Source organism: Anas acuta, chromosome 8 (genome assembly GCF_963932015.1).
Source record: "Anas acuta chromosome 8, bAnaAcu1.1, whole genome shotgun sequence".
Taxonomy (NCBI): Eukaryota; Metazoa; Chordata; class Aves; order Anseriformes; family Anatidae; genus Anas; species Anas acuta.
In genome coordinates this window covers 10,576,491-10,604,047 of record NC_088986.1, presented here as the reverse complement: position 1 = coordinate 10,604,047, position 27,557 = coordinate 10,576,491, and the positions used below count along the sequence as shown (strand labels likewise).

The 27,557-nt window shown below is 57.0% G+C and overlaps 1 protein-coding gene across 7 annotated transcripts in view; it reads left to right on the top strand.

The window, feature by feature from the left end:
- Positions 1-27,557, top strand: part of RNF220 (ring finger protein 220) — a 183,223-nt gene that overhangs the window by 50,841 nt on the left and 104,825 nt on the right. For 5 of the 7 annotated variants that reach the window (XM_068691376.1, XM_068691378.1, XM_068691375.1 and 2 more), the window contains exon 3: positions 24,778-24,852. The exons of the other annotated variants lie outside the window; for them this stretch is intronic. In XM_068691376.1, the coding sequence (XP_068547477.1) occupies positions 24,778-24,852 (75 nt within the window). The remainder of the gene's footprint in view (positions 1-24,777; positions 24,853-27,557) is intronic. 7 annotated transcript variants of the gene reach the window in all.

Sequence of the window (27,557 nt, the reverse complement as noted above, 5' to 3'; positions counted from 1 at the left end):
GTCACAGCTTTGCTGAGAGGGACCCCGAGCCTGTGCCCCTGCACGTGCCATGGGATGGCTGCGGCATGGATCTGGGGCAGAAATATTGGCCACAGCAGTGCCTAGCCCTGAGAGGTGCTTGCAGGCTTCCAGAGCAGTACTGGGGAAGAGGAGAGGCAGCAGGATTTGGGTAGGGCTCTGGGCTGGCTTTGGCTCCTCCGACAGATTTGCCTCATTGAAGGCAAATGTGCTGGGTGAGCCCTTTCCGCGTCAAACGGAGCTGCACCAGCTATGGTCCTTCTGCCTTAGGCACTGCCCTGTCCTCGGTTGGCTTCTCTGGTTTGAATTCCTTCCTGCTGCTAGGTCTAGGGCTGTGGGAGATCCCTGTTGGCTCCTGGGACTCACTGGGAACTAATTATTCCTGCTTATCCAGATATTTAAGTGTAATCCATCTGCTGGTGAGCAAGCTGCCCCCAGGCATCGGCACAGCAAGGAAAGAGGGAGAAGGTGATGTTGGTGTGCAGGTGGAGGTGAGGGCATCAGGCAGGGTTTGGGAAGGGGTTGCTGGACTGTGGGTCCCACACAGCCCTTCCAACCCCCAATCCATCCACAGTGTTTTGGCAATATTTGGCTCAGTTATACCACCCCTGAGGGAGAGAGGGGGGAAAGGTGTGTTCCCACCTGCTGCATGCTCACCATGTGCTTCCTCAGGGACAGATCCTGCAGGGGAGGAAATATTTTAACACTGATGTTAATGTAGCTGTCCAGGAGGCACTGTGACACCTCATAGATGTCCTTGGACAGGGCTATGTATGAGCCAGGTTAGACCACACCAGCACCAGTGGTGGCACTGGTGGAGGCAAATCTATCCAGCGGTCCCCGTGGTGCAGGAGCCCGTGGGGAGGCTGGGACCACCGTGTCCTTTCCTCCCCATCCGACCCCAGGTGTTGAGAGCCATCAGGGGTCCAGTGCCAAGGGAAAAGCGGAGCCCAGGCTGAGCAACGATGTCTCAGTGTTGGTTCAGGAATCAGGACTGCTGCTACTCCAGATTTGCTTTTGGTTTACTCCCAATTGTCCCTGCTCCGAGTGGCAGGAGGAGCTGGCTGCGGCTGCAGGGCTCTGGTCCCGTTTCCCTGACGGGCAGAAGTTTGTTCGATTTGAGCGTGGAGCCCTGGGCTCCCCTTGCCTCCCAGCCTCCTAGGGATGCAGCATTCTCCCTCTCTCGTGCGAAATGGCGCATCGGTAAGTGCTACTTAAGAAAACACATGTTCTCCCCCTTGAAAGCAGCCCCCCCACTCCCCCCTCACACCAACACCTTTCTTTATTCGACCCAAACCTCACCAAGGGGAATTTGCAACAACTGCGGTGATAAATCCGCCCGCAGATAATTGGCAAGAAAACAACACTTGTGCAGTATATAACGTTTTATGGTTGTTTCATGTACTTTATTATAATACTAATGAGCAGTTATATATCAGGAGCTAACTGCACGCCGGATTAGCTTGTTAGCATGATATGAAATGGCAGAGCAAATAGTCCAGTCCCCCTCACCCACGCGCCCTCCCCCTACCTCTCGTTCCCATTTGCACTGAGTAATTAGTATGCAAATTAGACCCCGGGACCACACAAGTTCTAGTATATTACAAGGGCTTTATTATGCTCTTGTGAGTAGATGATGGAAGCGGCCCATGACAGTGTTTATCTCACTACCTCTCTCTCTTTTTCTCTCTCGCACACATTGGCAGAGAGTAAACACACACTGAGCCGGGCCCTGTACCATTACGGCTCCCTGAAGATGCCACCAGCTTGCCTTTATCCCGATGACCGGAGTTAAGAGCCTCCTCTGGAAACACCATAACAATGATGTTAATAATAATAATAACCCCGATGATGCTGCTGGAGCTAAGAGCAGCCTTGGCTCCGGCAGTCATGGTGATGATTGCAGGAGCAAGGAGAAGGATCAGAGCGAGGCAGAGTGAGCTCTTCATCACCTGGGGCGTGCTGCAGAGGAGTGGGGTTTGGCGTTGGTTTCCAGCCCCATGGGGATATCCTGCTTTCCTCTAGCACAGGATGCGCCGTGCTCATTGCTCTCAGTGTGTGATGCTCATAGCGAAGGTTCATCAAAGTCTTTGGTGGATTCCAAGCTAATGAGAGAAGAGGTCTCAGTTCAAGTTTGTTTCTGGGTTCTTTTCTTCTTCTCTGCTTTGTATAGCTGACTTTGTGTCCCCTTTTCTCTTCTTCCCATTATTTCTCACTGCACTGACCTCTGTCTTCCACGTATCTGATGGTGGACAGACCACCCCGGAGATAGGAGCCATCCATTTAAATGTGGGTGTCAAGCACTGGCAGCATCTTCTATCCATCCTGCCAGCATGCCTGGGACATGCCCTAAGCCTGAAGTCAGCCTCACAAGTCCATGGGTGCTCTGCTGGGATGGGAGCATGGGGGCCGTGGGGCCACAGCAGCAGAACTCACCTGCTTGGGTGCCTGGCACCCTAATGATTTATCTGATTGTCATGAGCAGGTCTGACACCAGTTTGTTCACCTGGGGGTGAACACATGCAGTCTTCTTCCCATCCCTGCCCCAGCTCTGAGATCTCCTGGCGCTGAGTTTGCTCCTTGGGTTGGAGCAGTGGGCACTGCGCGGCCGGTCGGGGCGGAGGACTGGAAGGGATCTCGGTGAGATCCCACCCCCATGGGACACAGCTCAGAGGCACGCTGAGCTCCTGCCTTCTGCCAGTCTTCCTTGGGGGGCTCACTGCCAGGGGTCTCCTTGGTTGGTTCCCGTTCACACCTGGCTTTTCCTCACCCTGAGAGCCAACCGTCCTGGGTGCTGAGGGACAAAGGGGAAGGGGAAAACCAGAAGGGGGGGAAAAAAAAACAACACAGCAATGGGAAGAGCAAAGACAGGGGGTGCCTTTCCATTGCTCCGTGCTGAAGAACGCAGTGCCAGAGCAGAGAGATCCCCAAATCCCAGAGCAAAAAAATTGGCTGCATTCGTCCTGAGCGTGAGCGCGCGGGGGGGAAGTCTGCCGAGGCGGCGGTTTTTGTAAAGCGCTGAAGTGCCCCACACATCACGCCCTGACAGGCCCTGATGTTAGCTCCCGGAATGGATCACAGGAGACTCATTAGAAAAAACAAATATTATCACACGCTGAAATGATTTATGGAGAAAAATGAAAAATTTTGTGTTGTTGCGTCCTCGCTCTCCCGCTCTCCTCTGCTTTCGCTCGGGGAAGTTATTTATGGCAGCGGGCCCTTAACAAGAGAAAGGCGAAGCGCCGAGCCGCTCGCTCCTGCAAACTGCCTGCATTTGATTTTTATTAGCGAGTTAAAACTTCCTTCTTTTCACCTCCCCCCTTCCCCTCGCTCTCCTTTATTATCCCGGACTAACTGAAATGCATTTTAATGCCTTCTACTTGTGCTTTTAATAGCGATCCCATCACCACCCCGGCAGCAAATAAAGTGACATTGACAGGGGGAGGAAGGCCTGACAGACAGCCCGGCAGACAGGAAGGAGTTACTGGAGTTACTGGCCGCGTGCGCTGCCGCCTGGTCTGCGCGGCGCCGCTGCCTTCCCAGGAACCAGAGAGGAGGTTCATTGTCCGAGGAGCGAAGGCAAAAGCAACCCAGGATCCCGTTTAGTCTCAGCAAGTGGGCACGGGGATGGACGGGGTCCCTACGGCCAGGAGAGGGGGTGCCCATGATCCCGTCGGCAGCTGGTGTTTGCTCAGGGTGCAAAGGGGGCTCCTGGGTGCACTGGGGGTGCTCATGGGACCCCACGTGCTTTGTCAAGGTCACCTCTTCATATTCACCCAACAGGGACGGGGAGGTGTGCCCGATGCTGTTCTCGTGGTCTCAAGGGTCTGTGCTGTCTCTTGGGGCTTTTGCCCAGAATTGGGGCTGGGGGACATCCCAGCCACATCCCCGTGCCACATCCCCTGCAAATCCTTGGGCTGGTGAGGACCCAGCACCTGGAGGCCCTGCCCCAGCCACGTATGGTGGCACAGAGTGCATTTGTGGTGCCTACATGAACATAACTTCCTTCCCTCCTCATACCTTGGTTCCCCCACCTCGCAAGCAGGAGGAGATGCTGCCCTACCACTGGTGCTCCCCAAAATCCCCTGAGTCCTGGTGGTTTCGTGCCAGCCTGGAGGTTGGCGCCTGCCCGAGGGAGAGCCCAGGAAGATGCAGGGATAGAGCACGTCTAGGAGCTTTCTCCAGGCTTCTCGAACATCCATCCCATGGCAGGGTTTCTGTACCCCGGCCATATGGGACAGAGCACTACAGCTTCCCAAGGGGCCCCGAGCTCTGGGCTGCTTGAGCTGCCCAAAGCCTGCCCCAGAGCAGAGCTGAGCTGTCACAAGGCTCGGATGGTGCACAGCGACCTGCTCCGAACCCACCCTGCCGTTCTCCTCCTCTCCACCCACAGCCGGACCATTTCATCCCCCTCTGAAGCATTTATTCCTTGCCCCAACCCACCCCCAGCACCACTGCAGACAGCAGGGTAACCCTGGGTGGGGAAAACCCCCTGAGCACCCCCGGTCTGGGTGTTAACCAGGCTTACCCAAGCCAAGAGGCGCGACCCTCCTGCCTCTCCCGCAGCCTCCCCGTCCCCTTGCCCGCGTTGCTAAGTGTCCCCAGGGCTGCAGTGGCTATGCCCCCCCCGGAGGCTCTCTCTGGGTGGCTGGACGGCCCCATTCTTCCCCTGGCTGCTCCCCGACTAAGCGTCCCCAAAGCAGCGCAATAAGCTTTCCGGAGCGATGGTTATCGGCTGGCCTTTTCCTCCGCTTCCTCTTTGTGCACAGCCTTCCACGTGCGTCAAGCCCTGGGGACCCCCCAGCCCCGGCGTCCCTCGCCGGCTGCCTCCCCGGCGGGGCCCTTTTTCAATGGGGCCGGGAGCGAGGCACGGGTTAATGCCCGCTGACACCTGCAGCTCGGCTGGTGCTGCTGGCTGCAGGGGGAGCGCGGGGGGGAGAGGGGATCGTTGGTGGCTTTATTATGAAGAGCTCAGCAGGCCTGGGGCCTTCCATTGTCCAAGTGGCAAATAAATAAATAGAAGAAAGCAAGTCTTCCCTATGGCTCGGCAACGGGAGGTTAACAGCTGGACATGACATGACAAATTGGGCGTTTTTTTTTTTTCTCTCTCTCTCTTTTTTTTTTTTTTTTTCTCTTCCGCGGGGGCCGATCCCAACAGCTCAGTGTGAGGGGGAGGGATGGGGACGGAGGATTGCAGGGACGAGGGTCTGCTCGCCTGGCGGAGGGGCTTTGTCCAGGGCTGGGTCCCCAACCTGGGGGTCAGGGGGGGTCCATCCTTCGGGAAGAGCATCCCCAACGCACCTGACTCCCCACAGCCAGCCCCCGTCCCCCCGGCACTGCTCGGCCCCCGCCGGCCCCGCTCCGAAATCAGGCAACGCGGTGCCTTTTAACGGCCAATAAAACCGGGAATTCTCCAGCAGGAAAAGCAGGGAAATTAATCAAATCGTGGATCTGCTGTGAATTACGCGCTCACCTCCCATCTGCCCGTTGTGCCGGCTCACCTTCCCCTCCCTGCCTGCAGCCCCTTCGGCTTGCGGCAGGAGGGAGCCTTTATGGCTACGCCTGGAGCCCTCGCCATTTGTCGTGGGCTTAATAGAAAATGTGTTAAACATACAGGAAATGGCCCAAATGTTACCAACGGGCCTAGCTCGCTTGATTTGTTTCTCCTTTTTGGAGGTGGCTGCTTTGGTTTCAGAATCACGGGATGTGATGGCAGCTGCCTTGTCCCCGAGCCGATCCTTCATGTGTTGAGAAGGGGCTCTTGAGCTCCTTGCCTCTGCTCAGACACTGCCCGTGGCTGAGCATGGTGCTGGATTTATCCGTGGATTTATCCCCTCCCTGGTGCCCCCCAGGAGCTGCCAGACCAGCTGTGGAGGACCTCCTTGTGCAAGCACTGTGCAGCCCAGAGCTGCTCTGCAGCACTTTTGGGGAACCTCTGCAGTGCGGTGACATGCAGAAGGCTTTGGGAAGGATTTTTTTGGCAGGATTTTTCTCGGTGTGGCTCAAGGACCTGATGTCACTGAGGCTCAGCTCGCGCTGAGCTCCCATCACCACATGGATGTGGCCACGGAGGAGCGGCTCGCTCTCTCCCATCCCATCCGACGTGCTTGGGACCAAAGGGAGATCCTCTGAAGCTGCAGGCGTCTCCCAGTAGATGTACCCAGGCTGTTTTTTTTCTGTATGGTGGACGCTGGTGAGCCATCGCCATGACTGTGGTGTGGAAAGGCCCAAGGAAGTTGGGCCCATGGTGGGTGGTCAGGAGGGAGACTCTCCAAACCCCATCAATCTCCTCCTCCGGCTCCCAACGCATCTGCCTGCGAAGGGAAGGGGGAGGCAATAACCTGGCCGTCCGCTCCCCATTGGTGCCGTGGGAGGCAGGAGGGGGAGGAAGGGGGGGGAAACGCCAGCCCCGATCCCTTGGCAACTGCGGGCTGGAATATTAACTGGAAGAATGCGCCCAAAGCCTCGGCCCCCAGGCCGGCCTGCTCCTGCGCGGCCTCCTGGGGGGCGCGGGGAGGGGGCAGCCTGTTTGCACAGCCCGAGTGTCAGCTAATTAATAGGAGTTTATAGGAACATTTCCAGGGCAGCTGGCTCAGGGGGGGCTGGAGAAGTGCCCCACATTTCCTGAATCCCCCGTGTTCTTCCCCATGGGCTAGGGGGACAGGGGGTGCTTTGGGTTGCGCCGGTCACTGCCTGTGCTGACACCACACCAAGGGGTGCCCCTGTTCCCCCCTTTCAGGGATGTCTCCATCATGGGAAAATGCTTTTCCCGGGGCTTTGAAGGCCAGTTGGGTGGACTTGGTGACGTGACCCACGCTCAGCTGAGTTTCACATCCTGCTCTCCATCCTCCAAAGTGTGGGTATGGACGAGTCCCTTCCAGCCCATGGTTACCTCAGATCACAGGGAAGATGCTTCCAGGGAACTGAACCCACTCCGAATGGGACATCTACTGGATGGTCCCCTCCCCACGTTCCTCGGGGCCAGCCGCCCTCCCGTGCATCACCCCAGCTGTGGCAGGAGGCATCCTCCAGGGCGGGTGGGCAGGGGCCATCCTGGGACCACGAAGGGCTGCGTGGAGAAGGGGACCCCTGCTCCGAGCATCCCTGGACTCAGGGCCTACCTGGCTGTGATCTTTGAACAAACCAATAAATGAAGTGTAATAACCAGAGCGGTGATTGTTTTCCTCGCGGTAGCGGTGGAAATCTCTCCCCGGGGAGCGCAGAGCTGCCAGCCTCAGGTTTTAGATCACAATCCCACTAACCTTCCTGTCCCCTGGGCAATAGTTTACCGCTGCTGCCCTCAGAGCTAGGCACTATTTATTATATATACTGGCCTCCGTGTGTGGCGGTGTGTTCGTAAAGCCTGATTGAGCTGTAAGGAAAAGTGCACTCGAGGGGAAGGAGGAGACAAATGCCTGCTTTGGCCTGCCCTAAATACGGGCTGATAACCTTGGTGGGTGCTGCCGGAGGGTGCCAGGCGGTCACGCAGACGTGGTCCCAGCCACATAGGGCTGGTCGGTGATAGCTGCAGGGCCCGTGGTCCTCCTGCCCTCATCACCAGCACGTGGAGATGCTGAGCCGGGAGCAGCGGCTGTCAGGTGCTCACAGAGCATCGTGGGCTTGTCAGAACGATGGAGCCTGCACCACAGCCATCACCTTCAGATAGTGGGTGGCTGGGTCACCGTGGGAAGGATGGTGCTCTGGTCCTGCCAGCGGAGATGAGCAGGCACCCTTGTCCTATGCTGTTCAGTCTCGACAAGGTTCCTATCACGATGCCTGCTCTGGGTGCCCAGCACAGACTGGCAGGCTGGCAGCGGGTGGCACAGTGGTGTGGCACAGACGTAGTTATCCTTCGTCAGGGTACAGGAGTGCTGTAAGATCTTTCATTTTCCAGGAATCTGCTCCCTCCCCCTGCTTTTTGCTTTCCTATATAATATTCCATGCTGTAGCCTATAAATGCTGCTCTGAGCCCACAGCCTGATTGAATTTGGAAGCCTTTGTTTACAGATGTCTGGCTGTACAGGGGTATTTATTGAATTTTCCATGAAATGTTGCTCCTCTAATGCTGTAAAGCACAAGCTGCCCACATCAGAGGAGCTGCGTGTTAACGGATCGGGTTACTCAGAGATGCACTGCTCGCCCCGCTTCCCCTGCCACGGGAGCAAGGTGGGTGCTGGAGCCCGTGCAGGGGGACCCCTGTGGCCACCGGGGCTTTTTGGGGACCTCCAGCCCTTAAGAAGAGGAGGGCTGGCTGTCCTGCAGCCAGAGACCAGGACATGTGCTTGGTCCTGCAGCAGAGCAACTCGGTGTGGATGATGGCAGCACCGGGTCTGCCGGTGGGGTTGGAGGTGTGCCCGGCATTGGGCTGTTGTATTTGCTGCTGGACGGCTCAGAAGACAGCAGGCAGATGTCCTCAGGAGTCTTTTGCGCCTTCCTTTGAGGCTCATGATGTTGGGGCACAGCCAGAAGAGCGGATAATCTCGTAACGTGCCCTTTTGGTTGCTGCGTAACCAGGCTCCGCGTTGCCTCGCTCATCTGATCTATCCATCTGACTGGCCGGGGCCCCACAAGCAGAAGACTGCCGCCAACAAAAGGATTTTTTTTTTTTGCCTGGGACACTTTGAAGGAGCCCCTCGGAGCATCCCCTGACCTCAGGGTGTCACGTTTAACCTCTGTCCTGGGAGGGAAGTGAGGGAGAGGCCGGTCTGCGGAGGACACGTCCGGGACCTGCCGCTCTTGCGGCGGTAGCTGCAGGAATGCGTCTTCCTTCCTCGTGGGGGAAGAGTACAAAACCATCTTGCAAGGCTCTGTGTCAGGAGCCCCAGGATCTCTGATGTAAAATAAATGATTCTCGGGAGAGAGCATGTGTTCACCATGTTAGAAAAACAAGCCCCCTGCAAACAGCACATACCAAACTCTGCCCGGAGGAAGGGACTTCAAGGGTGGACGGAGGGAGCAGTCCGAGCATCAGAGCCCAGCCTGCCCCCCTCTCCTGGTCCGGACCTGCACACCGGCCCGGGAAGGAGGCAGGAGGCTCGGGGGCTTGTTTTCCCAGATTCGATTGGTTTATTTATCCTTGGTCCAGGCTCCCATCTGGTCCGACTTCAAACAGGGGCTGCCGCAAAGTGTGGAAGCCACCAAGAGAGATTCTGCAAACAACGGTTGTGCAAAGTATATAAATATTTCGGGACATAAAAATGACTGTGTCTGAGGAGGGGTCGGTTTGGGCTGGGATGGAGGTTCCACGTCCTGCTTGAGATAAGTCCTGGAGAGCAGCTGGGGAGAGGAGAAAAACATGTTATCAGAAGTTTACGTGTGCACGTGCAAGGGCAGAACAAAGCCTCGCTGCCACATGAAGCTGCAAGGTGGAAAGAGGGCAGTGGGAAAGTCTGTCTGTCTGCTCTGGGTCTGACAGCATTCAAGTGTCGACTGATCTGGGGAGCCAGATCTGGATTTGGGCTCATCAGGAACCCCAGTGTGGTCTGTCTTACGAGGGACCTCCAAAACATAGCGAAAGTGTTCAAAAAGTTTGGTGCAGCTGCTGGACATGAGATTTTAACTGAAGACACAGGGAAGGGGCAGCTCTTAGTGGCAGCCTGCTGTGTGGTTTGAACAGCAAGAAGGAACAGCCAGGAGTTGGGTTTGGTGCCATTCAGGCTTAATCTCACAGGGATAGGGCAGTTCTGGAGAGTGGGTTTAAATCTGGATGGCCTACACCCCCAGGATGCAGGGATTTTAACCGTGCCCTTTCCCCCCATACTGAGGCTCCCCCAAACTGCTGACAAGCCGGAGGGCAGGGGGAATTTGACCAGGAAGATTTCCCCAGGGTGGATCTCCTCCATTTGGGATGGAGACGCCCTAAAAAACCGCCCTGCAAGCACGAAGCCCAGCCTCCAGCCGCTGCTCCCGGCAGCAGCCCTCTGTTAAACCTGATCCCTCGCTTTAAGGGCCTGCCTGGCACTTTGTGGAGACCCGTAAATAGCGATTTATAAACGATCTTCACGCCGATGCCCCTGCCGCTGCTCAGACATCAAAGTCTATAATTCACGCCCTCCCGCGTCCCGAGCCTCGCAAAACCAGTGCCTTTGATGTGTCCCCCCCCTCCGCTACCTGCGCGGGGGCGAGCCGGGCTGGGCTGCGGGCATCTGCGCGGCGAGGCGCCAGGCGTGCTCTGCGAGGCATTTTATAAGGTGTCTGCTGTCCTTCAGCCCCTTCCCCAGCCTGCTCTCCCCTTCGGCGGGACGGCTGCGGAACAATGGGGGCTGGCTGGGGGCAGCTGGCTGGGGGGCAGCATCCAGAAAAGCACCTGGCTTCTCCTTCCCCCCTCCTTCCTTTCCCCCAGCACCTGCAAATTAATGGAAACTTCGCCCTCCAGTCGCGCTGCCTGTGCTGTTTAACAAGGCTGAGGGCGAGGAGCCGGCCTCGCTCCTCACCGTGGAGCCGGCTCCCAGCCCGGCTGCTCCTAGGGTGCTGCGTGTTTGGGGCAAACCAGCCACGGGGAGCTTTGAGGTGGCACTAAGGGAAGTTTGCTGCCTCTCCAGGCATTTCCCTGGCCTCTCTCAACATCTTCCTCGTGCTGTGTGCAGTCTGGCTCGGGAGCTGTCCCCGTTGTCCCTGTCCCACCTCTCTAGCTGGCAGTGCCCATGAGGGTGCAGGAGCCCCTCTGCAGTGCCGCAGTGCTCCCCGTGCTGCTCCAGCTCCCTCGTGTTCCCCTGATACCTTCTGAAGCCTCGAGCCAGGTGTCTCACCTGCCTTCTGTAACAAGGGCAGTTTTCTCTTCCTGCTACACGTGGAACTGCAAAATAAAGGCTCCACACGGATCACCCTGAGGGCTGGGGGAGCTGCGCAGGGCGGGCGGCCTTGGGCACATCTCGCCAGCTTCACAAGCTCTTCCTCTTTCTCCTGCCTCTGTTTTTTAGCCCTCGTGGCTGCGGAGAGTGCTTTCAAGATGTGAAACCACTGCAGGATTGTTTGTCTGCGTGCACAGGCTCTGGGGAAGGCACACACCACCGGTCACATCCCTCTAAAAAAAATAATCGGCGAGGGTGCGTGATGGTGGTACCAAGCACTGCGACAAGGCACAGTCTGCTCGCTGGGTTTGAAGGCTCCCACCTTCATCCCTTCCACTTCAGCCCCTTGTCCATAAAAAAAAAAACAAAAAAAAACTGCCTGGTGTGGTGCAAAATATTTTGTCGTACAGAGTTGACAGAGGCATTTGGGGTGTTGGGAGGATTTCGATGCATTTTGCAGCTGGGATGGTTGTTGATATATTTTATTTTTTTTTTCTTAAGTGAATGTCTTGTAGAAGCGTGCTGAGAAAGTCTTGCTTGTGCTACAGGCTGGTGAAGAAGGGGCATGAATCATGTCACTTGGCTCTGTATTTAATCATATCAAACTGGTTTGGTTCTCCAACAAGTCAACATATATTATCTGTGTAAAAAAGGCATTTTACAGGGCTGAGAGTCTAAATATCATTTATAAATATTTAATTCTACAAGTGATCTTTGCAAAAGAAGGATAGCTCTTCATTATCATACCTGTGTCTATTGAAATATCACCATTATTTATCATCCACTGTTGGTGCAGCGTCCCGCCTGGGACTGGAGGAGTTATTTGGTACCAAAGGCCACCACGGGGCTGGTCCTGTCCCCCATGAGACATGGTCCCAGCACAGCTGGCCCCTGGCCCCTGGTGGCAGGAGGTGCCTGGGGACCCTGTGCCTAAGCCTGGGGCAGCATCGTGCCACCAGGCTCCTTCTCCTCCAGAGCCACCAGAGCCACCCAGATCCTCTCTGTTGGAGGTTTTGTGGAGTGCTCATCACCGATCTTGCTGTGAAGGCACCCCATAACCCAGCTCCTCTTATAGCTGCTGAAGTGACCCACGAAAAGCAGTGGCTGCCTCCTGTCCCCGTCCCCATCCCCGTGCCTTTCTGGCTGTTTAATCTCTCTGACATTCAGCCCAGCTCTGCCCTGCTCTGTTTTGACTCCTGACAAGCCTTTCAATTTGCTCTCCTCTCTGAAGAGCTGAGAAGCCATTGATAGCTCTCCCCCTGAATTATTGAATCTCGGCGTCGGGTTTCGGGCCCGGGGGAGCAGCCCCACACGCGCGGGGCTCAGAGGCACGCCATCGACCAGCAGGGCTCAGCGTCAGCCTGCTGCTGGCACACGTCTGTCCCTGGGCCCCTGGGTCCCCGGGCTGCTCCCCGTGCAGTGGTGAGACCCATCGGGGTGGGATGGGTGAGTGCACCCTGCTAAGGAGAGGCACGGCATCCCCTGAGGGTGCTGGAGAAGGATACGTGTAGGGGAGCCACCTCCGGAGCTGGGCAGAGCTGAGAAGTCCTGGTCAGGGCTGGGAGGGGACAAATCCCCCCCAGAAGCACCACGTTTTCTATTTGTGACCAGTGAGCCCCGTTTGTGTCCCCTCCTGTGACACAGAATTGTGCCTTTGGGTTGGTGGAGACGTGCCAAGCACCGAGATCTGCTGGTGGAGCAGAGGCAGGACAAAGGGTTGCCCTGGAGAGAGAGCAGGAGCCTCTGCTTTTGGGGTTCTTGGAGGAATTAAGCTTGTTCCCCCTGGAGAAGATGGTGACAGGGGGTGTCCCATTTAACCCCCTGACTAGCTAGGACTTTGCTCTTGTCACCGTGGCACGGGCTGCTCACAGAAGATACCCATCTGTGCAGCAGGTACCCTTGGTGTTTTCGGAGGTGATTGTGAATTCTTTTCCTGAATTCTTTTCCAAAGACCACTGAAATGTGCGATCAGGCTAGAGAAAACCAATCCCATTTTCCACCATGTTTTCAGGAGGAACATTTTCCCTTCCTTCTTGTCACTGCCACCCCTACAGACGATGAGAGGCAGCGGGGAGCAGGTATCCCTCACACACCAGCCCCAGCCCAGGGCCCCAGGAGCATCCCCTGGCACTGCCGGGCAGCACTAATTACCCAGGAGAGGCCGGATGACATCTCCATCCCTCCCTTACCCACTTAGGGCACGCAGAGCCCCTCCGTGCCCCTTGCAGGATGCAGGGGCATGACAGGAGCTGGCCTGGGAGCCAGAGTGCAAATGCGTTTCAGAGCCGAGCCGGGGGGGAGAGGAAGGGCAAGTGCGGATTTTATTAAGCGATAACACATCTGCAAATGAGATTAGGGCAGATTTTCGGGGGCACCACGGCATTGATTGGCTGGGCAGCGCTGGAGTGGCTGTGTGGGAGCACGGCGGAGCACGTGCAACCGGATCCCTTCCATTAGCCTGATCAATAGCCACCGCATGGCAGGGCGGGGGTGTTGGCAAAACTGCGTAAATACTTATGGGAGTGCCAAGAAATCACATTACGGCCAGGGGATCCGAGCACAACCCTTTCACCCCAGCACCCAGGGCACGGGGAGCATTAACCCTTTCGGGGCAGGCCGCTGACTGGGGCGCCGGGGTGGTGGTTGAGCCGTGTGTGGCTTGGCACGGCGGTGGGAACCACTTCCCCATGCCCGGCTTGCTGCAGGCCAGGTGTTTCTTCAGCTGCAGGGTCCCTGCCACGTGGCAGTGCGATGTGTGCCCTGGGATGGGGATGTGGTCGGGCAGCAGGGGTGTGAGCAGTGCATGCACGGTGTCACCCCGGCAGTGCGGTGTTTGTGGCACGCCGTGCAGGTGGGCTGGTGTCAGACATCACACCCGGGTGATGCACGAGCAGAAGGAGCTGGCAGAGGGCTGGAAAAATGATGAACCAAGGCCAGTGTGCTGGCATTTGAAGCCCAAGTTCCCCACTGCAGTGGCACTCACCCATGGCATGGTCTGGGGACTGCGCGCCTCTCCCCGCCAAGCCCCTCTTATCATGTTTCCAGGCCCTCCCCCAGCCTTCCCAGTCCTGTTTTGACACTTCTAATTAGTGGATATTTAACACCTTGTTTTGCTTGGACCCAGCCTTCGGCCAGACAACACATCGATGGCCTCTGACTTCTCTCCTGACCCCGGCTAGCCTGGCAGCTCGGGGCTCCTGGTGCTGCTCCGTGGGCGCCCTGCCGTGCTCCCCCCGCCGCCCCTCGCCCACCCCAGTGGTCTGGGGTGCAGGCAGCGTGGGTCAGGACACAGCATTTCCCTTGGTAAGCGCTTTCCTGGACATGATTTAGAGCGCCGAAGCCAGTAGAGGGGAAAAAAATCCCTGTAATAAAGTCAGCACTCTGCTTATTAAGGGGAAAAGGCTGTGCTTTACTTATACTAACATTAATTAGAGAGATATATAGGGAGCAAAGAGGCCTCTAGGAGATTTATACAGAGGCCCTGAAGATGGATGTGAGGACTGACAGACAGACAGACAGCAGCTCCCGGAGTGCCAGGAGCCTGGGAAGCGCCTGGGGAGCCATGGGGGATCAGGGATGCTTCGGTGCAGCAAGGGTGAGGGCAAGAGGGGAGGGACCTGCCAAAAACACCTGGGGTGGCGTAAAGCTGGAGGGAGGAGAGATGGAAGTTTTTCTTTTCACTACAGGACTTTTCTTCCCTGGTTCCCTTCTCACTGCACCACTCGAATACTTTCCTACCGCTCCCAGCACCTGGCCAAGAGGAGAAGTCGCCCTGGCTTCTTCACCACCCCAGAGCAGATCTTTTTGTTAGCAGCTGATCAGGGCTGGTCCCCCTGCTCGGTGTGGAGCAGTGCCTGCCCCAGTGGGACATGGCAGGAGAGGTGGTCTTCTTCTGGTCCTTCTGGGCCAGCCCTGGTGCCGTCTGGGCCATCCTTTTCTTGTGCTTCCTTCTGGTGTGCATAAGGGCCTGTCACCCCAGGGCTGTCCTGCACTCGATGCTGGTGGCAGTCCCCTGCTCTGGAGAGCTGGCTGTCCCCTGAGATCTGGTTCTCAGCAGCTGTGCACGGGAGGAGCCTCCAGGCAGAGCCAGGCAGTGGGAGGTCAGCCGAGGTCTCCGATTCCCGGTGCTCCACCACAAGCCCGTCCTGCTCCAGCCTTCTTACTGGGCTGTGGCTGCTGCGGACAGTCGGCAGCTGGGGGGATTTTAAGTGCTGCTCCTCCTGCAGACCCCTCCCCGTGTCCATGGGTAGTGTCCCTGCCACTTGTCACCTTGTCCCCCTGATGCTTTCTGGTCTTGATTTCTTCATCCAGCCCAGGCAGAGCCCCCTCTGCTCTCCCTCCACCCCCAGCCTGGGTTAAATACAGCAGCTGACTTTGGAGGTGATTAGTAATAAAATTTTAACAAGCATCCATATGAACGTCTTTCTGTCACTTTTACGAGGCCATTTACAGCGGGGAGATATAAGAGCACCTTAAATCTCCCCCGAAGAGGAAGGGTCACATCAGGGGGGTGGCAGGCAGAAAGTCCGGGGTGTCCCATGTCACCGGCCCGCCGGTGCTGGAGGTGTCCCTGTCACCACGAAGGGATGGGTGGCTTCACTCGGTTCCTTTCCTGATGGAATGGGGCTGCCCAACTGCTCCTGGGGTGGGAAAAGCAAGGAGGATGCTCAGGCTGCAGCATCGCTTTGACAAATAAACCCTGTTTGGAAACAGTTCTTGCTCAGACCAGTTCCCATTCACCTCTCCGAGGGGCTGAGACCATGTGGGACTGTGCTCGGTGGTGCTCCACAGTGCCAAGAGCTGCCTTCTGCACCAGGCAGGGCGCAGTGCAGATGGTGCCCAGCCAGAGGGGACAAGGGACTGAGTGGAGCCATGTCCCCAGGTCACCCGCTGGCTCGGTGGCAGTGCCCAGAATAGAGCCCCGCTGTCCCCACAGCCCCCAAACCGCACTGCTCCACAACTGCTCTGTGACACCCCTTTCGTGTGGGCTCCCTGCTTCCTGTGCCGGGGGGGCAGGATCAAGCACAACCTCGCCAAATCTTTTAATACTAAGAAAAAAAAACCCCGCGGCTTGCAGTCTGAGCCCTGAACGGAAGCTTAGGTTCGTTCCCTTTTCTAGTTTTAGTTCTTCAAAAGGAGGAAACACACCTTTGGATGGTGAAATCGGAAAATAAGGAAGCGAGATGAGTCTCCTCTGCGTGTAAAACCGAGCGCTTGGTTGTTGTGAGCAGTGCCTGAGTGCCCGGCCCGCACCAAAGCATGAGATGCAGGGAGCTGATGCCTTGTCGTAGGTCTAGAGCCAGAACTAAAATGCCCTCTTGCAAACTTTCTTCTTTCCGAGGAGGTGAGACAGAGCTGCCAGTGGGCAGAGCAGGCAGCGAGGTGGGCTCAAACATCTTGGGTTAAAATATGGAGTGTGGCCAACAATAAATTAAGAGAAAAAGAGCAGTATGGAGCCCAGGCTCCGGGCCATACTGGTATTTGGGTGTTTTTCCTCCCTGCGTGCACCACCAGCTGCTGGGAGGTGGCACAGCCCGGGTACCCCTGGGGTGGCCGGAGGGGACAGCGGCTGTGGGGGCAGCCCCGCTCCTGGGGTTCGAGCCTGCTCCGGCAGGAGGTCAAAAAGGCAAAGTTTCCTGGGAGGTGAATTATCAGAGGGAGCAATATTGGCAGGTCAAGCACATCGGTGCTGGGGTAATACAGTTAAGGTGCAGAGCCTTGGAGGGAGCCCGGCCGAGGAGTGCAGCATTAAAGCAATGAGCCCGGCTTAATCTGCCCCAAGTGAGGGCAGTGGGGTCTTTAATATTGTGTCAGGCTTGCAGGCCCGTGTTGGCGGGTTATTCTTCACGGCAGCTAATGCCACTGGGCTAACTGAATTAGCCCCTCCTTCCGCGGGGTGAGCGTGGGGTTGCCGGGAGGGCGATCGTGCCTCGCAGCTGCAGGGAGAGCGAGTGATGGCCTGGAAATTCAATCAGGTGAGGAGCTGCCGCCGTCCCCAAAGGACAGGGAGCTGCCGGATTGGGGACGAGAGCCCGGGACGGGGACGCCGGTGGCTGGCTCCACGCTGTCCCTGGGCAGGGAGTGCTCCGGGGGCCAGTGCCTGCTCGGGATGGGACCGAGCGCTGCCTGCATCCCTCAGCTCATCATCCACCAGCCCTCCGTGAGCACCACCAGGCCTCCAGGCCTCGGTTTGGACACGTGTTTGGTCCCATCTTGCTCACCACGGGGAGCATCGGGTGCGCCCACAGGGTGCTGCGACCTGCAGGGTGTCCCCAGCCGAGCCGGGCAGCCCAGGTGCCAGCCTCCAGCACACCTGCAGCATCGTCAATTAGTCAGGTTGAGCTGAAAGTTCATCAGTGAGGGACGGGCAGGCCCGAGAAACTCACAAGCAGGACTTCTGCCTGGCTTTGCTGTTGGGACAAGCTGCCAAGGGACCTCCTCTTTGTGGATGCCCCATGGGACCACGCAGCAATGGCCCAGCATCATTCCCAGCGGTCACTTTCTGTCCCTTACATTAAATAATAATAACCAAAACTTTGCAAGCACGTGGTTGTTGTCCTCCAAACCTGCCATTGCTGTTTACCTCTCCCAGCCTCACCATTTTTTTTCCCTTTACATCTCGTTGAAGGTATCCCGGTGAATAGTGCAGCACCCCGAGCAGGCACCGCTGTCCGTGCGCTGCCTGCAGTGCTGGATCCAGAGCCCCTCACCTGGGCTTTGGGGCTGGGGACAGCCTGGACCCATGCAGGGGCATTTTGGCATCTCCAGAGGCAGGATCCGTGCCACAGCTGGGGGGTGATGCGGTGTTGGGGTGCTCGCTGCTCCCCCCGTGGGCACAGCCCCCTCCCACCAGCCCTGCCTCGAGCTGAAGCCACCGTCCCTTTGTCCCTGCAGGTCCCCTTTCCTTCCCAGGTGCCCCTTTGATCTTCAAACCTGCCCCAGCTCCCTCCGCCCCCCTCCCTCGCATTGTTATAAATGGAGGCTTTGGCTGCCTTTAAATAGTCATATCTATCAGACAAGCTCCTGTCAGCCATAAATCCTGCAGTAATGATGATTTTCTAAGTGGGTCGACCAGAGCTATTTCCGCTCCAGCCTCAAGTTACCGCACATGTCCCCCCCCCCAGGGGCCGGCGGCTTCATTTGTTGTCCCCCTAATTGTCATTTCTCCTCTAACGTGCTCGGGCAGAAGCTGGAAGGCAAAGAGCTGGGGGTCCCCTCTGCCCCCACGTGTCCCTGCCTGGGGGGGGGATTTGGAGGGGGGGTGGGACTGCAGGCAGGGGCCCCCCATATGGATGCCCTTACACCTCGTCCCATGCCGCCCCCTCCCCAGCTGTGCCCGACGTGTGAAAGCTGTAATTGCAGGTAATCCCCCCGCGCCGCGCATGGTTTGAATTTGGCAAGAGCAGGAATGTGGAAGGGAGAAGGGGAAATAATGCTGACCAGGCGCTCTGCGGGGCCAACATCTGCACGAGCCATCAGTGCACATCTGGCCACGGCTGCCTGCGCTTGGTAGCCCGGCCAGTCGCTGTGGTAGCCCTTGGGGTCTGCCTGCTGCCCCATGAAGGGCATGACACAGACACCCCGTAGGCTGACATTGCTGCTGATATTTTGTCAGTCGCGCAGACTTTCTGTGCCTTGTAACACAGAGAAGGGCTGCCAGGGTGCCCTTCGCTGTTTATTCTGCAGAGCAGAGCCCTGGCACGCTCCTCCAGGCTTCCTAGGGCTGGCACTGCTGTCAGCATCCCCCAGGGAGATGTCTGCAGGGAGGCGAGGCGAGGTGGGACCAGCAGTGCCAGAGGGGCTTTGTTGCCTCCAGGTGCCACAGACCTCAGCTGGTCTGTTTGCACTGGATAGGGATGGAAAACCTGGATGTCCTCTAGGTAAAAGTCCTGCTGGACATTCTCATCCTGATTCTTTAACTCCAAGATTTCTTTGGGAACGTGCATAGTCGAGGTGCAAATCCTTACTTCTGGTGAGCTCCGGCGTGCTGGGAGGGGATGCTTTAAGCAGCAGGCTCTGCTGTCACACCTCCTAAATGTGGCTGGTGCCTGCCTGGGGCTGACCCAGGAGCACAAGCACCCCCTGCCCAGTGGCTGACATCCCCTCCTGCCCTCCCAGCCCCGAGGAAAACAGCCTGAGCTTGCACAGCGAGACAGCAGATGCAATCGCCTCCCAAGGCTTCAGCTAACCCCCCAGCTTTCCGAGGGCAGTGCAGGTGTCATAGGCATTGTCTCTTTGGAAATTAATTTTCCTGTCGATTTCCTTATTTCTCCTAATTGATGAGGGGCAAGTCTTAGGCGTGTTGCCAGCGGCACCAGCCACAGCCTCCCGTAGGCATCAGTGGAGCCAAAAGCGCGAGCGCTGAGGGCTGGGGAGTGTAATGAACTCTCAGAGGACTCGTTGCAGCTCAGCCCGTGCTCTAGATTAGCTGAGGAATCATCTGGCCCAGCTATTAACTGTCCCATTTAACATCATAAATTATTAACCTAATTTTGAGGAGGGTCGGTGACGGATCACGCTGATTTTGTCAGCCTCGCCGCAGCCTCCCCGTGCGGGCAGAGCCTCCGGCAGCGCCTGGGAGCAGTGCCTGCAGGAGGATGGAGATGGGGACAGCACATCCTTGCTGCTGGGAGGCTTCCAGCCCAACAGAGGGGCCAGCAGAGGAACAGCCAGGGCAGGGCAGCGCCTGGGGGGATGCTTGGGTGAGGTGATTATAAGAGATGTCCCTTGGGGAGGAGTAAAGCAATCCCCTCCCCGGCTTTTGAGGAGCTGTGGCAATGCTGAGAAATGCATCCGGACCACTTTGTGCCCCATAACACGCTGCTCCAGGGCTGTGTCACGGGCACATTGTCCTAGATCTGTTCCCTGTCACCTCTGGCTGGCTGACCAGGTCGCCTGCCCCTAGAGGAGCTGGGTTAAGCATCTCTCAGGATGCTCTTTAGTCTGGACAGCAGAGGGTTGGGAGCGTCTGCTTCTCTGCTTACCCTCACAGAGTAGAGCTTGTTTTGAATGTGGCAGCACTTCCTGGGAGAAGTTAATAAAATAGGGGGAAAAGCGAATCCTGTGGTCTAAAAGTTTTATGCCGTTCAGAGCTTTTTTCAGCTATTGTGGAAATTTCAGTGGAAATTTTAGGGATATCATCTTTTCTTTCCTCTTCACCTTCACAAAGAGAGATGCGCGCAGAGGGCAGGGGCTGGGAAACACCCTCCAACCAGCATTATTCCCTAACCGCGTGGAAAAATTTTGAAGTCGTTTGGCTTGTCAAAAACCATACAGCCCTCAAGGAGAGCAAGCTCTGAAAACCCTTGTAAAACGCCTCTTTCATTCTGGCATCACAGAAAGGACTTTTTGTTTCCCAGCGAGCAGCTGCGCGGCTCGGCGCTGCCTGTCCGCGCGCGTGTCCCAGCCACTAACCCAAAGTACCCAGAGCTCGTGCTGCCACTGCTGCCCCTCTCCTGCAAAACATGAGGTTGGAAGAGTCCAGCATTTGCAGACCCAGGGCTTCCACGCACCCCTGGCCTGCAGTGAACCCTTAGATACCTGCAGGATGGAGAAGGCACAAGGAAATCGCGGTGCGCACGCAGCGCAGCCCGGCACGGGGCTGGTGCCCAGCACACGGATATAAAATACAGCGCCCTGCCATAAAACATGCACTGCTAGTCTATATATTTTGCAATCCCTTTAAAGATTTTTTTTTTCTTTAAACCCCTCACCCCAGCTCCCTCCCCGCTCTCCCCCCAAAAAAATTATTATAAAGAATTATTGCCATTAGTACGTCTTTCCCAGTGAAAGGAGAAAATCGCCTCATTCATAATTTATACCCTCAATTACTATTAATAAAGAAATATTTCAGCAGAAAATCGCCTGGGAAAATTACACGTAACATTGCATTAACATTCTATTTGAACATTTTCATCACATTTGTTATAGAGTTAATAAGAGGGATATGCTCCCCTGACTTCTTCATGAAATTATGGGCTGCCTATGATAGTTTAATCTTTTAGACTTTATATAATATATTCACTTTACTAATTGAGCTATCCAAGGAGCAGTTAGGGATGTTCTTAAACGTGGAAGACAAAGTAATCAGGGCCGTGACTTCCTGACTAGCAGATCTTCTTCCGGAGATGAGGAGCCACACGTGTGAGGAGCACGGTGCTGTGTGTGTGCTGGGTGCTGCTCCACCAGCCCTTCCCGTCACGCCCTGCCTGCCATGGAAAGTGAGTGGGACTGCAGGGTTTTGGTGATTTTCAGGCAGGAGAAGGATTCCCCGAAAGCTCCGTTTGTATTTCAGAGAGCGGGTCTGGTGGGTATGACCAAGATCTCCTCCCTGGAATAAGAAATGCCCATTGTCGGGGGGTTCTCAGGAGCACTGCTTCGTCTGGACAAGCCTTTAGGGTCAAATTCACTGCTGGGCCCAGTAGGGTGCCCCATGGGGATTGCTCTTGCCCAGCGTGAGCTCGTCCATAGGTGAGCACCTGCAGTCCCCCCCAAACTGCTCTTACAACTTCAGATCCCTGCAGACTGCTGGCAAATCCTGACGGCGAGCCAAAGGGTTAACAAAAAGCTTTCATGCCCTGGGATTCATTATCTGGAACTCATTAAACAGCAAATAAGAGCCCGGATGTTGCCAACTGAGCCCTGCTGAAGGCACCTCCTGGGGGTGAGGCAGCCTGGGACGGCAGGAGGACTCCTGCAGGAGACCAGAGACGGGACCCAAAGCTGTAGGTTGGTCTCCTCGGTCCAATCCCACTGTTCCCCATGGAGCAGAGCACCCCGTATGGGTGCAAAGGGACGCGGGGCTCCATCGAGGTTTTAATAGTGGAGCCTGGTCCTCCTGGGGTGCTCAGCACCCTCCCTGCCGAGCCTACAACCAGCATTTTCCTGGGTGGGACGAGCCTCGGCCACCACTGAGCCACGCTGGGCAAGCAGCAGCCCAGGGAGCCCACAACGGGCAGGGGGCCACGAGCTGCCCCCTCTGCCAGCACAGGGGGGGAAATTTCCAGGGCTGAAGGAGCAGAGAGCAGGGAAGGTGAAGCCTGGGCTGTCGGCCCCGGGGAAGGGCAGGATGGGCCAGGCTGCAAACAGGACGAGGCTTGTAAACAGGGCTCCAGCTGGGATAAATTTAGTCCGTTGGGGCTGCAGCTCCAGCGCGGCAGGACACAGTGTCAGGGCATTGTCGAGAGGAGAAGGGGGGAAAGAAGCTGAATAAACAAACACAGCTTGTCCTTTTTTTTTTTTTTCTTTTTTTTTTTTGTGTCCCAGCGTTGTTATTTCAGCCGGACAATTGCCCTGCAGATTGAGGGAACAGGCTGGAGTTCTCCCAGCCTGTTCCCTCATTTTTTTTTTTTTTTTTTGCTTTCCCCGTGGGAATGTGTCATGGCATTGGTGTGCCCCGTACCTGTGTGCTCGGACAGCCTGCAGACGCTGGTCCCAGGGTCACCACTTCGCAGCCCCACTGGGACCGTGCAGCTTGGCTTTAGCAGTCATGTAAATTTTGCTTTCTGTGTGTGCACAGCCCAGGCTGACACCCATGGGTGTCCAGGGGCATTTATACATGGGGCAGAGCAGCTCCGGAGGTGTCCTCCTCTGTGGAGGAGCTGAATGTCTCTGCAGGACTTGGGAAATGGGGATCAGGGCTCCCGAGCGTTTTCCCCAGTTCTGTCGTGGGTTTTGGACAGGCCTTATTTCCCTGACAAAATCACCCGTGATCCAAGGAGCAAAGGGCACGGAGCGCTCTGTCAGCGCTGCTCTGCCAGGACCAAAGTCTTCTCTAAAGGCCGTGTTTAGAGGCAGCCCAATTTTCACATCTTAATTTTATTTTTCTCACATCTCTCCCTGACACACACATGCACGCACACACACACACTCCTATTGGAAAAACGATTTTAATACCCATGGCACATTGTCCTGGTGTGATATAAAATCCAATGACATGTGGCATTTGGAAAAGGTCACTTCCCCCATCAGGATTCATTATCCTGCCTCAGCCCGGGAAGCCATGGGGTTGCCCCCGCCTCTGCGGACCCCTTGCCCCTCGCCGGCTGCGGTGGGCGAGCAGGACGAGGGGACGAGGCAGGGCAGCTGCAGAGCGAGGGCTCTGCTTGCTCGTGCTCATGGTGAGGCTCAGGACGTGCAAACCAACTCCTCTGGTCAATTTTGGGTGCACGAGGTTCGGGCTGGCTTTCTGCTGCCTCCCCCTGCCCCGTCTCTGTTCCCGTTCGAGCAGGAGCCGGCTCTTGCGGTGCCCTCGCTCCGCACGGTTGCAGAAGGGAAACGTTCCCCTTCCCTGTTTCACTTGTTCAATTTTCAGCCGGGCGGCTTTGGGAAGTGCCCTTCTGGGTCGGTGTGCTCACCACCGGCTAGGCAGAACCGAGAAGAGAAAGCAGAGGAGGCCAGGACAGCCCGGCTCCTTCAACAGGACCCCCTGTGCCCAAGCACCCCCACCTCCCCGCGCTGCTTCCAGCTCCCCTCAGCCTGCAGGTGCCCGGTGGCACCTCCCAGAGAAATGTCCCATGGGGAGGGCAGGGGGACTGGCATTGAGGACTTCTTCCCTTTGCCACAAGCAACCCAGGGCCACCCTGTCTCCCCCAGGGGCCAGTTCCCCACCCGTGGCAGAGGGGAGGTGTGAGGGTGGGTGCGGGGAGCGCAGAGGCTGGGGCAGGGCAGGGGATGAGGGCAGCAGAAAGGTGGTTGTTTTGTTTTTTTTTTTTTTTTTTCCCATAAAGAGGAGGATTTGCATTATTTTTGCATCAGGGAGTGGGGTTTGATGCCTGCTGAAGATGACTTTTCTGAGTGCTGAGGGTGATGGCGAGTGTAGCCCCTTCCACCGTATAAACACCAGTGAGTTATGGGTACCCCAGCCTCTAATTATGCAGTCAGCCCCAAATAGGCTGTGTCTAACGAGGCTGACAGACTAATATCTCAAGAGCCTTTAATGCGTTATCATCTCTTGCTGTATGACCTCATATTTATAACTGCTCTGGTGGGAGGTTGAGAAATGTCCTTCTCTTCCCCCAGCCCCCTCCCCAACTTCCCCCCCCCCCCCAGCAGCAGCTCTTCAGCCTCATCTGTTAGGATCAGGAGGGAGAGAGGCGACTTCTCTCCATCCATCACCAGCCGAGTTCGCGCTATTAGATGATTAAAGACATTTTTTATAATATTTGGAAGAGGCTCTGAAACGTCTCTCAAACAGAGTGATTTATGCCCGCTTAACCCTCGCCTGGCCGGGCCGGGGGCCGGGGGTGGCAGCAGCCCAAGCTGTTGGGCAGCCCGGTGACAAGGTGTGATTCATGAGCACGCAGCACCTGCAGGAAGCTCCGGGCAGCTCCCAACGCAACGGGGACTTGGTGGTTTCTGAGGCTGCAACGGCTCGAGCAGGAGGAAACGGCGCCTGCCCCCTCCCCAGCGCTTACACAAGAGGCACCGGGGGGGGCCGTGCCCCACCACGCGCATGTGGCACCTCCTGCTCCCACCCAGGAGCAGGAATAATACCCCATCCCATCCTAAACCATCCCATCCCATCCCATCCCATCCCATCCCATCCCATCCCATCCCATCCCATCCCATCCCATCCCATCCCATCCCAAACCTTCCCATCCCATCCCATCCCCACTGACATGAGCCACTCGTGCTCCCACTCCACATTTCCCTTTCCCTTTTCCCCATCCCTCCCCTGCCCTGTGCACGCCGTGCTCCCAGCTGCATGGTCTCACTCCCATAAAGAGCCACGGGCATCTAGATCCATCTTTAGGGCACCGCAGCCTTGCTCAGAGTCGGTCAGTAAGACTTTTGGGGATGATGGCCGTGCTCGTGCTAAAAACCATCCGGAGGCCAAATCGCTGATGTTCTCCGTGGTTTGTCCCAGTGGGGAGTAGAGGCTTGCCCGCAGGTTGGGGAAGGAAGCCCGCCTCCTCTGCTCACAGACGTCATATTTCATAATCCCAATTTCTTGTCAATTGATTGCCAGATAGAAGCGACAACCAAAGAGGGCCCCAGGCGTCTGCAACTGCCACTCATCGTATGATTTTAACTCTCCCCCTCTGTAAGTTGGCATTCTTTTCTTCTTCTTGTTGTTGTGTCCTAAAGAAACGTTTTCTCCCCTTCCCTCCCCAAAAAAGTCTCTGGGAATCCCGCTGCCCTCGTCAGTCCGGTGCTGAATGTCCGAATAGGCGAGGAGGGTTAATGCATGACCAATAGGTGTTTCATTAAAATGCTTCATCTGTCGTTACAGAGTCCAAGAGATCAATAGATTTCTTATAATCACGGCCTAAAATCATCTTCAGCGCCACTGCTTGCGGGCGTCAGACCCTGGGCAGCATGTTTAGGGGACCTGGGCATCTCCTGCCACCCCCTGGTGCCCCCTGTGCCGTGCCCCCAGTGCTCCCACTGCCAGGGAATTTCGTGGCCCGGCCACCCCCATCCCCAGCCCCTGTCCCAAGGGTGCAGATCCCCCCGGTGCCCGGCCCTGGGGGCTGTCACACCCCCTAATTCCCCACGAGGTGCCACCTCCTGGCTCCCCCCTCCATCTGCCTGCCCCGAGCTGCTCCTGGGCAGCTCTGGAGACGCCGTGACAAATCCCACAGCCACGGGACCCCAACCACCCACACTGACCCTGCAGCTCCTGCAGGGGACAAGAGGGTTCATACAAAATGACTTGAGCAACCTGGGGAGAAATCCCCGCGCTCCTGTCTGCCCCACGGGTGGGTGCCCGGTGCTCGTCCCCTCCCACGTCCTCTCCACGGGGCTGGGAGGAGATTTTCCAGCCCCCCTGGGTCCAGCCCTCTCCTTCCCTGCCTCATTGCTTGTTTTCGGGCCATTATGTTCGACAGGGAGAGTTTGTTTCTGTCCAGAGCCGATGCCCGGACAGTCTCACCCCTCGGGGGATTTATCATCCTGAGCTTTTGTTTGTGGGTCTCCGGGACCCTCTGCCCCACAGCCAGATTTTTCCCCGTCTCCTCCAGGGAGCCTGCTGCCCCTGGGAGCCCTGGCCCCAATCTTTCTGTGTGGCTGCCCAGGCGGGCAGGATCCCCACACCCTCACACACCGGGCACGCTCATGCCCCACTCCACAGCCCCATGGCTGGGTGCCAAGGAGGGGTAAAAACATCGGGTGGCAATTTGGGGGCTCGGGAGGCACCAGGATCTGCTCGTGTTTGTGCTGCCATCCTGCACCACGTGGCAGCGGACACCTGCACCCATGGGTGCGCTGCCCGTCTACGTGCATGGTCAGTGTGATCATATTGGGGTTGTGGAGAGGATTTGGGGTCCCTCAGGCTCAGGTTTACAGAGCTGCAGTGGGATTGCGTTTCCAAATCGCCACCACTGCTGCGTCAGATGGGGAGCAGCATGGACACCCCCTATGCCACCAGCCCCTCTCTTGCTCTCCTCCTGCCCCGGGGACATCCTGGCCACCTGGGCGAGGTGACCAAGGGTTGCTCTGGATGCCAGCAGGTCCCAAAGAGAAGGACCGGGGTGCGGGGCCCCTCCACCAAACACCACCCGTCCCCGCAGCCCCGTCCCCTCCCCGGCCGCCCGCATTCCTCCGCAGCGCCGGGGAGGGGGCCAACCTTTGGCACGTTTATTGACACTCCCTGAGTTCATACTGCGACTCTACAATCTTTCCCCGAGATTATTAAGAATTAATTGATCACTTTTATATTCCCCCCGATACCCAGTGCTGCTCCGCGACAGGCAGCGGGAGGAGGAAGGGAGATGGGGAGGAGGGCGGGGTGTGTGTAAAAAACACACTGATAAATGTTAATTACTCTTTTACAGCCCTTGTCAAATTCCAAAGCAAGTCGTAAATTCATTAAACTCTAACGGATTAAGCACATGCAGCTTATTTAGTCGCCATAAACAAGATCATTTGGATGTTGATTTTCCCCTTTTTATTGCTCCAGCAGAAAAGGGGAAAAATCAGATCAGGGAAGCAGTTGGTGGTTACCAGGGCGTCCGAAAAGTTTGGATTTATTTTATATCTTGTTTTGGTGCTCCGTGGCAGCTCTCCGGAGCCCATCAGTCCCCTGGCAGGGAGCGTGGGGCTGCCAGGAGCCGAGTCCTTGCCCCGGGTGGCTGAGCCTGAGCGGGCAAGCAGGGGAGGAGAGGGGCTGTGGGACGTGGCCACCATGGTGCTAAAAGGGTCTCAGGGCTGCCTCCTGAGTGCCGAGGCTCTTAAAGACCTGAGACAGATGGGATGCTTTTCCCATTTAGCACACCACCAGCCCTGCTCGCCGTGGGACACATTTCTGTGCCCACTCTGCCACTGTCCCCAGGGTGCTGAATGTGTCCCCAGCAGAGCCTGGCGGCGGAGGAGAGGAGCAGGGGAGGGATGCTGTGCTGCCACCAGCACCCAACGGGGAGGGATGAGGCGCCCGTGGCTGCTCTGAACACGGGGACGGGCCCCGGGGTCCGGGCCCTACATCGCTGCCGACCCGCGCGGCGTGCTCGCCATCCTGCACTTGCACGTGTTAATAATCCAGGCTGACCTCCTGGGCTGCACGAGCAGGGGAAGGAGAACGAGAGGAGGGTCACGGAGATTAATTAATACTCAGGGCTCTAATTATGAGTTTCTTCAACACCGGGCTTCTAATGAGGAACAGGCGCTGAGACAGCTCCGAGTCCCGCTGCCCCCCAGCTGGCCCTGCTGAGACGTCTCCTGCCTCCTGGCAGGGCCAGTTGTTTGGGGAGAGGGATGGGAGCCAGCCCCCGGCCCCCTGCATCCCCCCCACTGCTGCACAGAGAGCACTGG